Genomic DNA, 16078 nt, shown 5'->3' with positions numbered 1-16078 from the left:
GCTCAGCCTAGTCAAGTTTTATTTAGAGAGCCTTAGGTTTATATTGAAATGCGGAAGATCTCAGGAGCTCACGTGTTCTCTTAGGTCTGTCCTGCATATACTTTGAGGTTCTATTATTACTATTATTTTTTTAAAACTTCATTCAGTAAATCAGTCATTTGCAAACTAAAAATGACTTGCAAAGGAATTTGGGAAAAAGGGTCAGTTTTCTGTGGCTGTTATTGAGTACTAATCTGATGTATGCATGTAGTTTTGTTCTTCTGTCATTTAAATAAATTGTAATGGCTTTTTGTGACTCAGTGATTTAGAGAAGACTAACGACTTTGTTCCTGCTTGGGAAATATGATGAGACCACTTGTAGAATGCAGAGAAGTCTTACCGAGACTCCGAAGAGTGATTTCAAGGGTATATTTTAGAGTGAGATTTAAAAAGCACAGTCTGTTAATTTAAGAATTTGTCTATGTGTAAAAAAATATTTCTCTTTTTGGGTAGGATTTCTAGACATCAGTGACCTTTCTTTTTTAATTAACCAGACTGGGGCGAAACAGATATACTTGCTATAAGCTGGTATTAAACTACTTCAAAATGGAAACAAAATGCAGATTTTTCTAGGTGAAGTCACTACATGTGAAGTACTGAATTTGCCATTATCTCAAAAGGTTTGTATGGGAACTAAACCTCACTCCAGAAGACAAGAATAGTCTAGTTAAGAATTTTATGCAGTTTTATAGATTGATGATAGAGTGTGGGTATCTAATTTTTGATTATTAAAACAAACAATGACTAACAGTTAAGCTTGATCAAATGTCTTCTGTAGTTTGATGTATTACTTTAGTTGTCTTTAACTTTTAAAGAAGACCTCATTATTATTATTTATTATTATTTTTATTGTTTATTATTATTATTTATCTTTTAGGGGCTGCTTTCTTACCTCATCACTGATAGGCACACTTGCGCTAAGCCTTACAATACCTCTGTCCATAATAGCTGACATGTGCATGCAAAAGGTAACGTACTACTAAGTTTTGAGCATTATTAACAGAATTTCTTTGAATTAAATGGCAGTGGTATTTTTAACAATGTATACAATGAACAGTATTTTACGTCTGTTGCTTGTTAATAATTGTTGAACTGCATTGTAATTAATATTCTCTTGATATTGACAGTTACAGTAATTTTGCACTTGCAAGCATGCACTTGTACACTTAAATATATTTGATTAAGATGCAGCTTATATGAAAAGTACCCAAAGTCACCAGCAGTGCCTGGCAGAATGCTTTACCTTGAACGGGCATTTTCCAGAATTAAAGAACAACTGCAAGTACAGCGCACCTTAAATTAATACCCCTACAATTATAGAATTGTTATAGACTGCCTATCTTGAAAATACTCAATTAGTGACAAAACCAAAAATCTGCAGATTTACCACAAAGGAATGTAGCAACTACAAGACTTAATTGCGCATTATTAGATTCATGTGGATGTTAGGCTTCCAGTTAACTGTCCTCCTTTAAGTTCGTCTAGTTTCATTGGTGCTGAGGTAATAGCTGTGGAAAAACCCTGCATGTAAAGAAAGAAAAGAATCTGATAATATGAGTATAGAATAGAAACTGTATGAAGTTAGTTTATATTACTCTTCCAGCTGTATAGATACTTTTCATCCTGGTGGGGTAGAATTCTCGGTTTTAAATATTTAATTATGTATGAACTTCAACTCTAACTTTGAATATTTGAATTTAATATTTAATCAGGGCAAGGAATATCAAATTCTTAATTTCATGTGAATAATTATTATTTAGCTTATATTGCAAGCATGCAGTTATTGGTTGTGGTGTTTTTTTTTTTCCCCTTTAAATTGAGGTCACATAACTGTTTCTATTTCCTGAAGACAGGATCACTTGTTTCTGCTCTTTATTTTGGATTTAAGTAATCCCTACTTCTAAAATTTTAATTTGAAAGTTAAACCACCTGTTTAACTCTTTGAAATAGCTTTCAACCTGATTTTATAATGCATCTGTTGTTAAAGCAAGCTTAACTTTTTTTTATAGTGATAATGCCCTTCTTTTTTGGTGGGGCATCCCCACATAGTCCTTATGGCTATGCCTTTTGACACTTCTCAGTGTAGACATAGGTGTATTAGTCACTTGGCTAAAGTGTAAGCATTTCCCATCACATGCTTGTGTGCATTTTGACCGATGGTGACACCTGTATTTTACTGATGTTAAATGTGCATATAGGCATGCGGTATGGAGAGGCTGCAGGAGTTTTTTAGAAAGCAGGGAGTATGTACTGGTGCCTGGTACTGTGTTTTGTGGGCTGAAAATAGCGAATTAGTCAGTATTTGAACACGTTGGCCTAAATACAGTTTGTTACTGAAATACAAGAAGTTCTTTACCGAGATGATAAATCTTTATGTGAATTAAGAAGCAGTTTAGTCATGTCATAGTTCAGCTGAAACTATGAAAATTATATCAGTAAAAATGGGCAAAACTGACCAAACTTAGAACCAACTATACAATACTACTTCTGAAATTTTGAATAGACTGGTGGTCTTGCTCTGTCAGCTGCTGCTTGCTTACACTGCTTTGATGTTCTTTTGGGTCTTGTAGCAAATGCAGTTATGCTTCGTTTGTAAGCTCTGTGCAAGTAGAAGTGCAAAAGTATGAGAAGAGAAAAATTCTGACGATGCCTGGAACATAGCTTAAATTGAGCATTCTCTGAGTAGTGGCTTCCCTGAAACAAGTGGGGTTCGTGCATTATCTGTGGTGGTTCAATTTATGACTTGTTTTCAATCATTACATTTGAATTTTTTCTTTGAGGCTTGTACTTATTTGTACAAGACTGACTCATGTAAAAGAAATCAGTCAAGTCTTGCACTTAGAATGTTTCCTGCCAAAAAGAAGCTTTACTGCTCAATGGTTTCACAGGCAAAGTGTGTAAATTGTAATAGAACCTTTTGACTACTGAAATTTTCTGCAGGCATGTAAAAATGGGGAAAAAAATCCACACGACTTCTGTTTTGCATTCACTTAATGTCAGTTTGGATTTTGGAAAATAAAGCAGAAAAATAAAAAAAGGAAAGTCAAATTGGAAAATAAAAGGAGAGTCAGACCCTGAATAAGTACTTGTATAATGAACCTGTGAGGTACAGTATCTTTCATGTTAGTATTAGCTGAATATTCCAACATGGAAATACAGTAAAACCTGCGGTGATTCCAACAATAAGAAAGCATTTGTTGGTAAGATAACTGTATTTGTGTTGCTGTTAAAGTATCTGCAATATACACTTGGGACATCAATTTTAACAGGAAAGAAATAACTAATGATAGCTATTAAGGAGACAAGGAAAAAAAAAATTTGTAGACTTCTCCCCCAAAAATTCACTTTAGTGAGGTGGAATTAGGTTTATATGTGAGCTAATGCTGGTAGCAAAAAGTAAGAATTTTGTATGCTTATATGTGTGCATCTATACATATTTTTTTATATATACATGTATGTGTGTGCAAATACATTTTGAGAAATGTGTGTGTGTATATATATAGTTACACATATCAAGATACGAAAAGCTTAGGTTGGCTTCTGAAGTGATTAATCTAAACTTTCTTTTGAAATACATTGAAAAATGGAATATGCTTTTCTAATTCTAAGTAAACAACTTCATCTCTAGGCTATTTAATCTGAGTAAACACAGAGTCCAGGTCTTTTAAAATTAATTTATTCTTCATGTATTCATTCATTCAATATTGAGCCATTTGAAATAGCCAAAACATCTTTAAGGTTCTGTTGGATGACTTTCAGTTGGATGTTGGTAACACAAGGGCAAATTATATTTTTAACTCGTTTTTATAGTTTATCACTGTTAGAGTTGCTCCAATTTTTATGTATTTGGTATTTATAAACAAACAAACAAAAAGCCCCACAAATGTCAATCTAACTTCCTGTACACCTTGTATTTGCTCTTTTCCTATTTCTTGTTTTAAATCTTCACCTTCCTGTGTTGTCTCAGTTTATGTGCTGGCAACATCTTTCATGATCTGAATCTTCATGCCTCTTGTATTTCATCCTCCATTCTTTTCATTTGCCACCACTTGGTTCCTTCTGGAGTTTGTGGTCCACGTACTTATTACCTTCTGTTCCTTTCAATTTTTTTTTCTCTGTTTGAAAAGGCTGCTTTGTCTTCCTCTGGGCAAATACAGAGCCTGACTGTTTCTAGGCAGCTGGCTATCAGGTGATGCCTCTTACATCTTGCTATGTGCGGTAGAGTAATCAGGGAGGGGTTGGGCATTCATTCTCTTATTTTTTGTTCCTTTTCCGATTCATATATGCATTCTACATTACTGTTCTTCCTTCTTCCCCTGGCTGTTGTGTACTTGTTGTCCAAAGTTTCTACTTTCTTACCTGTTTGGTGCTTTTAGCTTGTGGCTGCTTCTTGTACGTTTGAGGGTATGTAAACTCTTACCACCTTCTCATACTGAACTGTTCAGCATGAGGTCATTGGGGGGCCATTAAGACTTTTGACAACAAAGTACATTTCCTACTGTATCTTCTCTTGCTGTTGGACATAAATTCTTTGTCTCTTACTTTTCTAAAAAAGAAATTGCTAGTATTAGAAGCACAAATGAGCGACCCTAATTAAAGGCAAACTCCTGTAGACTTTGAGGTTGTTTGTACAAGTGCGTTTGTGCAAGTATGTCTCTGTCATACAAACATCAAAATATCCTAAGCCAAGCCCTGTGCTCACTGAAGTCTCATAGGCTAATAGAAATTTAAGCTTCCAACTTCACTTTCTAGTCAGTGCTTCTGGCCAGCCTTGTCTTTACACCACATTTCAGTTTTCTTAAAAGGAACCTATGTAAAAATGCCACTGTCATGGATAGTAATGTAAAGATTGAACTAGATTAGACTATGAATATATGCAGTCTTCATATGACTGTCAAATGGTATGGTAGTTATACAATATGCATAATTGCTAACTTTCTGGGTCTTTATTATTCTGTAATAATCTGACATAAATCTGAATCTTAAGAAATTACAACCAAATTTTTAACAACTATTTAAATACTCCTTTTGGTAACTTATGTGTTTTTGAATTTCTGTTAGAAATCAGTAAGGATAACATGAGGCTCTAACAATTGCAGTTTATTAGATTTTTGAGAGTGAACATCAGTGCTAGGTATCAAAACTGTGCCTTTTTTCTCCAAAGTCTTCAACTTTGGACATTTTCTCCACAAGGGGGAGCCGTGCTTATGGGTCATTGCTCTGTTAGCCTTAAAGGCGTTTCAGAGGCTAGTTCTTGTACCCTTGATTTCTCTAACCTCCTATAATTTTAAGTTTTAAACAGTCTCAGATGATCACTTCTGAGTGTAGTAGTAGATATATACAAGTAGTAGTATAGATACAAGTAGAATTTAGTTTATATTGGGCTAATAATGTGCCCTGCCTGTTTTTAAATGAAAATTATTGTAAACTTCAGTAGAATAGTCTTTCTGTGTGCATTGATTTCAGCTGTTACCATTCAGTGACAGTATATTCATAGTGAATAAACAGGTGCACAAATCTTTCAGGTGAGATCTCTTATTCAAAATTTTTAAGTGTCTAGGGGACTTTCTCACTGCTACCAGTCAGACAGCTAAAACCTAAAAATGAGACTATTTGGCAATAGCAGTCTTCATCCATTCCACTGCACAAACAGTATGTGTTTCCATTGTAAAGAATAGATCAGTGAAGAAATGTTATTCATTTATTAGAAGTAGCAGTGGCTATAGAAATTGTACAAATAACTTACAAAAATATTTTAATATTTCACCCAGTTTATGAGAACAGAAACTTCATCTCAAACTTAGAATAATAATTATTTCAAATAGACAGAATGCCAATTTTTTTTTTTTTTTCTCTTGAGTGAATGATGTTTGTGTTTTAATTCCAGGTGCAGTTTTCCTGGTTATTTTTTGCAGGGGCAGTCCCTGTATTTTTTTCTTTTTTCATTGCAACTCTCTTATGTCACTATAACAACTGGGATCCAGTGATGGTGGGAATCCGAAGAATTTTTGCCTTTATTTGTAGAAAACATCGAATTCAGAGGTAGGGCAGTTACAAAGTATAATCCTATCTGTTCTTCAGCCTTTCCAATATCCGATATTGTTTTATAAGCCACAGTACTCATACTGTATTTATTTTCATCTAATTTTATATTCAGGTGTATTCACACATACTAATTTCTTAATGGTACTTGTTGCCAATCCATTTATTAACCTATGTAATGCTCAGAAAATGGAAAGATGTGAAGTCTGTTTACCTTTTAAAAGCAGTTTCTCAGTGGCTGTCAGAGTTTTCTTTTTTTTTCCCTTAATGCTTCTATGATAGTTGCTGTACCCAGAACATGCAGTGAAAATTGTGCAAACTTGGGTATACTTCATGAAGTTAAGAGGTCTTTTTATGTTTTTAATGGCTGCAGTTCAAACTACTAGCATACTTAGTACTTATGTTGGCTTCATAACAATCAATTTAATATTACTGTATAACTTTAAATAAATTTGTTTCTTTTAAGAATGCCGGAAGAAAGTGAGCAGTGTGAAAGTCTCATTCCTATGCATAGTGTTTCACAAGATGGGGACGGTTGCTGTTCATAGACAAAAGGTATGCTTAATACACTTCAAACAGTACAGAGAAAGGTGAGGATTGGTTTTCATGATGGCATTTGTGTTATATAAGCACAGGTTTTTACAGAGCATACAGTTAATCTTGTTCTGTATTGATGGATAGAGTTTTGAAGGGTATCTTCAAAATTATTATGACTCGTTACCAAGCATTATTCTCACCTTGATACAGTTCTTGGTCAATGGTTTTGAAATGTAAAGTAGTTTTTTACTTAAGAGTATTACAACATTCATCAAAAATTGGACATGAGTCAATAAACCAGAAGAGGCATACAACTTCTTGGTATGGATGATGTGTGGGAAGAGATTTGCAGTAATTATTTCACCTTCTTAATGCTGTTGAGGTTTCAGTTTGGGCTACTGCAGTTCATGAAAAACATCGAGCATTTAAGGAAGTTTAGGGGACATGACCAGACTTCATCATTATGGATCTAGAAAATGGGAAGGAGTCCTTGTGTTTGTGGTTGACAAGAATTAAGTTGTTAAATTGCATTAAGTGTTAGGGAAAATATTTCTCATTATAAGGATAGGGAAACTAGAGTAGAATACCTAGGGAGTTTGCAAAATATCCCTCTCTAAGAGAAGATTACGCAAACCTCTAACAGGAACATTACATGGTTTGTTGATACTGTCTTGGAGAATAAAGATAAACATAGTTTAGGACTCTCTTAGCCCTGTGCTTCAAGGCTTTAGTTTTCAAATCATGCGTGCAGAATTACATGATAAGAAGTATATTTTTATTTTCCAATGTTGCTTAAATCTAATAATGAAATATTATTAGAATATTTTCATTATTATAATGAAAAATATTCTAACCAAAACAGTAATTGTGATGTCTTAAGTTTAAAACACACAAGTTATTTCCTTTATTAATAAGATGGAAAAAAAAAAATAAGGTGATTCCTTTTTTGTAATCTTTAGTTATGTAGCCCTGATAATTTTTTTTTTTTTCTTTTCTTTTCTTCTCCTTAGTTTAAAAATGGAATGATGCCCAGCGAAGAGACAATCTTCTGGAAAAGTCCCTAAGGAATCATGTTTCAGTGCCTATTCTGAATTTGTAGTAAAAATAAGAAGTTTCAGTTTCTTTTGAAACTCTAAACTTTTCCTCTTTCTTGCTTTCATCTGGTTTTATAAATGAACAAATTTACTACATGCCTATCACCATAGGGAGTCTTAGTCCATCTGAGCAACCAACCTGCCTTATAATACTGAGCTGGTGAAGTTACTTGACAAAATCAAGAAAACAAATGCTGTTAAGTGATTTCTTTCCTTTTTTAACTCACAATTTTGTTAAATGCTGGACAATATTATTTTTTAAAAATACTTTCAAATGAGTTATGTAAATAAGTTTGCAGGTCATCAAGTCTTACAGGCTTTCAGATGAAAAGCTAAATAGATATGTTACCTGTAGTAGGTACAAATTAACTTTTTTATGTTGTATAAACTATTTGCATATTAATAGAAGAAAATAGAAAAATAATTTATTAAGTGCATTCTTGTAATTATTGAGGCAGGATCTTTGTACGGTCCTGGAACACTACACATATATTGTCTTACACCATTTTGAGAAGCCTTGTAATGGCAACGGGTGCCAATGTTTAAAAATCTTCTGTTACCTAACAATCTGGAATGTTTAAAATTTTAGTGAATGGTAAAATATTTCTAACTATAGAACATTTGGGTGTACATTCTCAAAATCAATGTTTGTTTTAAACAGACTGATTCTGTAACCCATTCTTATTCCCAATTATCTCACATGGAAAACTAGATTTGAAAATTTTCACATGTATAGCTGCCAACTTACAAAAGAGATCAAATTAATTGTCAAAGTTTTCAGTCAATAGGTTGGTACTACCCATTTAGTAATCTGCTAAAAAATCTGAAAGATAAAGGTATTTGCATTGATCCCCCCCCCCCCCAGTTGCATTAATAAATTTATTCTAAAATTGATCATTTTCCTTATAACCTCTATCTTCCTTCCACTGCAGTGCTTCTGTCCTATTTGATTCTGAAAAGTTATGAATAATTACATCAGGAATATCTGAAATTAGTCAGTGCCATTTCCAACTTCTGGCCTATAAGACACTTTTATATTGAAGTTAATTTTGGCTTTTGATGGATTTTTTTTTTTTTTTTTTTTTGTAATGAAGGTAGGATGGATTTTCAGCCAGCAGTATTCTTTTAAACATAACAAGATTATTAATAATGCGGGGTATTTCTACTATCCTTCCACACAAGTATAGAAGGATGACATAACACAAATGCTTTTTCATGTTTTGACGCTCAGTAATAATCCTTCCAAAAGAAATTTTGGTGGTTTGGTGATACAACTACTAGACAAGAGGGAATGCAGGAAAGCAACATGCTTAGCTATACATTTAGAAGGATTGATTAGCCAGCAGCTAGAACTTAATGTAAAAATCTGTAAGTAGAGAAGAAAAAAAAAAAAGAACCTGGTGGCTATTCTGGTCAAATACTGCACCTTTATCAAATTTTTCCTTCCAATTTTTAATATTGGATTACACTACAAGTTTCAGCGATCTGAGGCATCTCTTTAAGATGAGATAGTAAGTCCTTCTTTGGACACCTGAAATAGGAATTAAAAAAAAACCTCACAACAAAAGCACAAACCCAAAACAAACAAAAAAGTTTATTAAATATGTGTAGGCATTTTGAGAAACTTCACATTTCAATTCCCAAACCTCACAAGTAGAGGGGTTGAAAATGCAGTATGTAGAACTAATTTTACATTTGACTTTGGTCGAATTTTCAGGTCGAATACCACTTTTTGGTAAGTGGAGTTCCTTAGTTTTGGGGTTTTTTTAAGGTTTTTTTTTTTCCTTCTGAATTATGACAAATTAGAGGATGTTAGCTTCAACTTTTTTCCAAGAAGTAATGTTAAGGCCTATTGGCAATAGAAAGCTAATGTCAGTTTTCAATTAATTATATGTTTCAGTGAGATCATACCGAATATATAATGCCAGGCATTAACTAGAAATTTGAATCGGTTGGGACTTGTGGCATCAGCAAACTAAGCCTGGGAAAACTTGAGTTTGTTTTCGGATGGGCAATTACAGTATTTTTAGCAAAATATTCTAATACTGTCTTTTGAGATTGGTCATACTGATAGAATTGGAGCTATAATGTATAATGGGCAATTGCTATTCATATTTGTCCTTATGTTCATGGCTTAAAGTGAAAGATCATCTTAGTCTCCCATGCATATGACTTTTGTCAATTAACTTGCATTAATCATTAGTTTGAGAGGTTAAGAAAATAAGTACTAGGAGAATATTCTTCTGTCTTTGACCCCAGGAATGTTGAAGAGTGTTTTTGTTCAGTAAACTCAAAGTTAGGGCCTTCCCACTGTTTTTGTTTTTAACAAAAATGTGTTAATCTCTCTCTCTTTTTTTTTTTTTAAAAGATATTAAATATTTTAATCTCATGGCACTAGGTAGCTTAAGCAGTCTTTTTGCATTAAATTACAGTTCTTTAAAGAATAAGAAATAAAGCAAACTGTCCTTCCTGAAAGGATTTTTAAACAGTGGTGCCCCTGTAGTTACAAGAAATGTGTTACAGTTTGAATTACGGAAGCTATGATATGTAACATTGTTCCTGCATTTAATAGAATGTGATGAGGATTTTTCTATAAAATCTTGTGATTTTTAGTACGATAATATTTTATAAATATAATGTCTAATTTGAAATGTAAATTGCATAGCTCTCTAATGGGTGCTTGGTAAATGCACAAGAGATTTAGCTTTGATTCTCAGGTACCTCTGACGTAACGGAGACATGCTGGGTTTTTCTTTCTCGTGACACAACTGGAATGTGAAGGAGCTCTCTCGTAAATGCTTTACTCTCTGTGTGCTGGCATAAATTGTCATTGCTCTTACTGTTTCAATTTGGGAATGTCTTTATTCTGACTTATTTCTTGTAGGAAGCACATACACTTCAAAAAAAAAAAAAGGAATTTTTATCTCAAGCATTTATTTGAATGTCATTAGATGCTTAAGGAACAGTGATTTCCCATGTCTACAAAATGGAAAATGAATACTACATGTGTTCCTCTGTCAAACAGTTAAACTAATCCCTGTAATCCTATGAGACAACCAACAATTTCTTCTCTGTGTGATTGATGTTTTGGAACTGTTTGGTTTTTATATATGGAGGAAATTATGATAATTTGCCAAGAGCCGTGTAGCATGCCTTCGCTTTTAGGGTTTTGGTGAGTCTTGCATAGTTTGCACTGTGTACTGCACTCAAGAACGAAGGCGAAAAAAGGATTTCAGTTTTTCTGGCTACTTTCTGTTAGGTTTCAGTCATGCCGAAAATGTGTTCACTACGAGGGGCTGCTATAGATGTAATACTAATTCAGCAAAGGACTAAAATACATGCAACATCAGTACTCAGCAATTACTTGGAAAGTATGGGGCACATGAATGCCAGTGAAAACACTGAGGGCTCAAATGTTTCTGTTGCCCAGTGTGCACTGCATCTTGCTTGTTGGCTTTTCGCCTGTGGAAATCCATGTAGGGGGGTGGGGGTCGTAGTATCTGACTGGTTGGGCTAGAGTGAACAGCACACTGCAACTCAGAAGCAGGGAGGCTAAGGCGCTGCCTGGTTATCTTGGTTATCTCACTGTGGTGTTGCAAATGGTAAAGTATTTTGCAGAAATATGGTGTTAAGCAGTGGTGTTCTTCAAATGACAAACCATGGTGCTGCATGTGATACTTGACCCGGTATGCTGGTGTATGTATTGCATACCTCCTTGTAATGTACTAGCAAAAACAGGAGAGCCTGCAAATTATTTTTCTTGGTGTGTGTTTGGTGGTGTAATTGTCATTCTCTTTCATGATCCCCATTATGCCTAGGTACTGCAATTCACAACTATGATTGCTTTAAATAAGGTGGTAAAACGATTTCTTTGTAATTCTTGGTTCCATCTCTCTTTGTGTTGAATGTTACCATTCCTATTCCCTACTAAAAGTTCCTCCTGTCTTAGGGAAATTAAGTTACTGAGCTAAATTAAGCTATCAGACGAGGGGGAAAACCAGTTAAATTTTAGACATAGGGTGAGTTTATGGACACATTTTCAAATTTTATATGAAAATAGTCCTCAGTAAGGCAGAGTGTTTGTTTGTAAATGAAGTTAAGAAGCGGCATACTAAAAAATCAAGAAACAGAAACTAATGTTAATATCACAATGTTGAGTTATATGGCTAACTATAGGACGGTACTTTTAATCAGTTTTCTTTATTTGGGATAAGTTTTGAGTTAGTTACCGTTTCTGTTATGACTGTCTTATGTAGTGTCTGCAATTTAATAGTTATAACTACAGTAGCATTTAAGTATTGGCTCATAAACAGTTGTTATGCATGATTTTTTTTTTCCTATCTAATCCAGAATTGCATTAATGCTGTATTTTGTTTTACATGGTTATTGCAGGGCATGATTTCTCAGGGAAATATGGATGATACCATGCGTTGTGAGAGCTGATAACTAATTACTGCTTTTAAAATTGTTACAAACATTTTCACTCAAACATTTCACATGACATAACTTTCATGTTGAACTTCCTTAGGCTTATCAGGTAAATCATGATGACAATGCTAAGACCATTTAAAGGTGTCAGTAAAATACACTCTGCCCAACACTTCGTTACTTTTTGGACAAACATCCATTCTAAACTGATGCTGCAATTTGTGTGTGGTTTTTCTACTTTATTGTACTATGCGCCATATAAATTAATAGTTGCACTGCTGATTTCGAAGCTGCACTTACGGCATGACAGTGACATTAACTTTCAGGGTTAGGCAGTGCTATAGTAATACATAATCTGATTCTGGGGTAGAGTACCAATATAAATTTTCTAACATATATATATTCATTTATATCATTAAATTTGTACAAAGTCTGTTCACTTTGGGGATTTTTGGTTTTTTTTCCAGTAAAGTTACTTTGGCTAGACTGGGATTTGATCCAAAGCCCACGAGAGTCATAGACAGCATTAATAAAGTAAAACTTTATTGAAAAGAAACTCCGCAGTCAGGTTGACCTTTATGCCTTTGCACTATTTCTGTCTGCAGCATACATTTGGAGTGGTTTGCTTTAAGACTTCAGTAATATAAATTTGAGGGATTTTAGTGCTGGTAAAAATGGTAAACATACTACTGTAACTGGTCACAAAAAGTATTTCCCTATAGTCAGCATGCAGCTTAATTATTTAGAAGGCAAATTTGTCTTGCTACATGACTTTTCTTAAAAATCAGCAGTGTAAGAAATGTTAACCCCTTCACTTAGTTGTATACTTCTAGGAGAATTTTTTGTCGATAGTGAGAATATGTGATCATAGTCATCATAGCCTTGAGGATCAACTTCCTCTTGATGATTTCTGATTTGACGTTTCCATTTACATTCACTTCGCAAAGAATGCAACAGGGCATTTCCTCTCTAGGTAAAGCTACTGTAATTGTATTTTGACTGCCCTAGTTGTCAGAAATCTAACATAAAACATAAATCTAACATACAAATGTGACTCTACTTAGTTATCTGTGTTCTCACTCTCCTCTGAGGTAAAGTATTGCATCATTACATCTGGTATTAGTAGGTAACCAGACTTGTTCTGGAATGCCTACCGTGATGTAGAACACATCCAGAATTTCATCTAGTTTTCATTTCCTACTTTTTAAAAGCATAAAAGGCTTTTCTCTGAGGATTTTTATAGAAAGCAGCTGTTTAGTTCTAGAAGTGCACAGTTCTTTAACTGCATCTCAGTTTTTTAAAGTTGCATCCAATGTTCTTTTTATTTTTTAATGAACTTTTGACTGTTTTGTCAGGGAAGGTGGACAAATTTGGTATATGTTCCACAGAAGAAATGTGACTGGATACTGGCCTCAGAAATAATAATTCAGGGATGTTTCTATATGTTCCTGCAGTTTTTCCACAGGTGGTTGTTGTTTTTTTTTTAAAAAAAAAAAAAAACACACCACCACAAAAATACCCAAACAAAAACAAAAGAACACACTTATCAAGCTGAGGGGAAGTGGCCATTTAGCATAGAACTAATTTTATAGTATGCAAATTACTGTGTTTTCATTAGAGATATCCTTCAATATATTACTGATGTTGCCAGCCCACAAGTCTTTTCTTCCTTGTCTGTGTTACAGGTGATGTTTCTCTTTTACCTAAGTCTGACCTTTTGCATGCTAATTAAACTAGTTCCTCTACCAGAATGAGTAATTTCTAAAATATTTTTAGAATCTCCTTCTTTTTCCTCTAGCTAGGGGAACAGCAGGTGCTTTCCAGCCAAACAGTATCCCTTTCCTACTGGAGAAGAAAAAGAAAACTTTCAAACAAACAAACAAACAAACAAAACATCACCACCACACAAAAAACCCCCACAAAAATCTTAATTGAAAATAAAGAATCTTACATAGCACAATTACATATAGGAAGTGCTTAGCAAATAGCATACTGGGTTGATCTCTCTCTGGTTGATGTTGATTTAATACAGAATGTAGATATTTTAAATAATCATTTCATATTGAAGCCGCTTAAATTAAGCCCTGTGATTGTTTTTAAAAAAAAAAAAAGGAAAAAAACTATTTGGAGAGAGAGTGAAAGGAATTAGATAAGTGTAATGAGTATGCGATACAACTTCAGCATTGTACACCTGAAGGGGTCCTTGTAATGATTTAAAATTTGTGTAAGTTCTCTTTCGAGTGGGTATTAGTAAAACAAAATTGTTTATGAAACTTCTTCTTAGTTGTTTATAGAGATTGATTTGTGAAACTTCTAAAGCTTTTGTGCATTAAAAGATGCACAAAATCAATAGTAGTTTTTATGGTCTTTTTGGCATTGCATTTTGTACTAAGTTCCAGTGAATTCTGAATAACGCTTTTAAAGCAGAAGCTGCTTTAACTGAAGAACTTTCAACTGAAAAAAACTTTTGTTTCCATGAAGTCTGTATGGTTTGCTGATAATTCAGATGTTCTGAGAGCACAGCTAGTTCCAGGTATATATCCTCTGAAACATCTTTATGCATAATCTTTTAACCATTTTCTTTAGTGAGACCAGAACCTGAATTGCTGATGTGTATTGCATTTGCACTTAAATACCTGATTTCAGAGTATGTTAAACCTTGATCTATTTTTGATAAAAAAGAAATGTAGCATTTTTATCTAATTTCCATTTAATGATAAGTATATTCATGCAGAGAAAAACATATAATCATGGCGTGGTGAAGGGATTTTAAGCTAAGAAAACAGCAGTATGGCAGGAGTAAACCTGAAATGAAGATGCATGTCTCTTCAGAAACTCTGGCTTCTGGTTTCTTCCCTCTCTTTTTTTCCAAATCAGTGTCTCCATTATTCCAGAACTATACAGGTGAAGCAAGGACCAGAACTTTTACACTTTGTTTTTTAAAAGTGAACATTTGCTTTTGCCTGGAGTGTATTTGCCCTGTCACTTCATTTTCGGGGGGGGGGGGGGAGGTGTCGGTTAAATGAGAAATATAGACAAAGTATTTTTAATTAAAATCAGATTTAAGCTATTAATTATTATGAAATTCTCTATATTGATAGAGATCTAATGAATGGAAATTAAAGGCCTATATTGCAAATATTAAACAGTGCTTATATATTTTTAACAAAATCAGTATATATATGAATATTTGAAACATACGTAAAGGTGCAAATTGGAAGATTGCTCTTCTGTTGATAGATTTATAAAATGAAATTCTTAATATCCAATACCAAAACCCTATAAAAGTGCTAATGAAAAGAAAATGTAATGTATTCTAATGAACAGCCTGTGTAATACAATCAATGGGTGTGATGTTTTGTTCTGTATTATATTTATTATATGTAAGTCCACAATAAAGATTATAAATCTTATTTTCTTAACAGGAATTAGTATTTGGTTGGGGTTAATGCTTAATATATTTTATACCATCAGTTAAGAAAAAATGAATGGTCACTAAGGGTGGCCTGCCTTGGGAGAATAGCATAGTGGTAAAAAAAGTCTTGAATTTACCCACTTAATCCCCCTCTTCCATGCTTAAAAATGAGTCTTGGGATGTCTTGTTTTACCTGAAGTCACCTAGGATACCAAAAGGTTATAATTTGGTCTCAGATTGGTAATTTAAGTAGTAAAATACCAATTTTTAATCCATTTTCATGGCTGCAGGTGATTTTTATTTGCTAATACATGAATTATAAAGTATACAAGAAGACTCTTTCATCAGCAGGGGGAGCTACTGTAGTATCCATCTATCTATTGCGTTCCAGAACTCCAGTATAAGAAATTCTGTAAGCGGTAAAAAGACAATTAACTTACCTGTTTATCATCCTTGATTCTCGGAGTTAACCAGGACTTGATGCTGAGCTTCCTTCATACAGCTGAACTTTCAGTGTCTTTAA

General features: G+C 33.8%; 1 protein-coding gene across 8 annotated transcripts in view; it reads left to right on the top strand.

The window, feature by feature from the left end:
• Positions 1 to 15553, top strand: part of SLC35F5 (solute carrier family 35 member F5) — a 38464-nt gene extending 22911 nt beyond the window's left edge. For all 8 annotated transcript variants that reach the window (XM_075152770.1, XM_075152777.1, XM_075152778.1 and 5 more), the window contains 4 exons: positions 917 to 1007; positions 5927 to 6081; positions 6548 to 6636; positions 7629 to 15553. In XM_075152770.1, coding sequence (XP_075008871.1) covers positions 917 to 1007; positions 5927 to 6081; positions 6548 to 6629 — 328 coding nt within the window. In that variant the 3' untranslated portion in view covers positions 6630 to 6636; positions 7629 to 15553. The remainder of the gene's footprint in view (positions 1 to 916; positions 1008 to 5926; positions 6082 to 6547; positions 6637 to 7628) is intronic.
• Positions 15554 to 16078: the final 525 nt, after the last annotated feature.

This window comes from Calonectris borealis, chromosome 6 (genome assembly GCF_964195595.1).
Source record: "Calonectris borealis chromosome 6, bCalBor7.hap1.2, whole genome shotgun sequence".
Classification (NCBI taxonomy): domain Eukaryota; kingdom Metazoa; phylum Chordata; class Aves; order Procellariiformes; family Procellariidae; genus Calonectris; species Calonectris borealis.
Note: the sequence above shows the minus strand (reverse complement) of the source record. Positions and strands in the feature narration are given on the sequence as shown.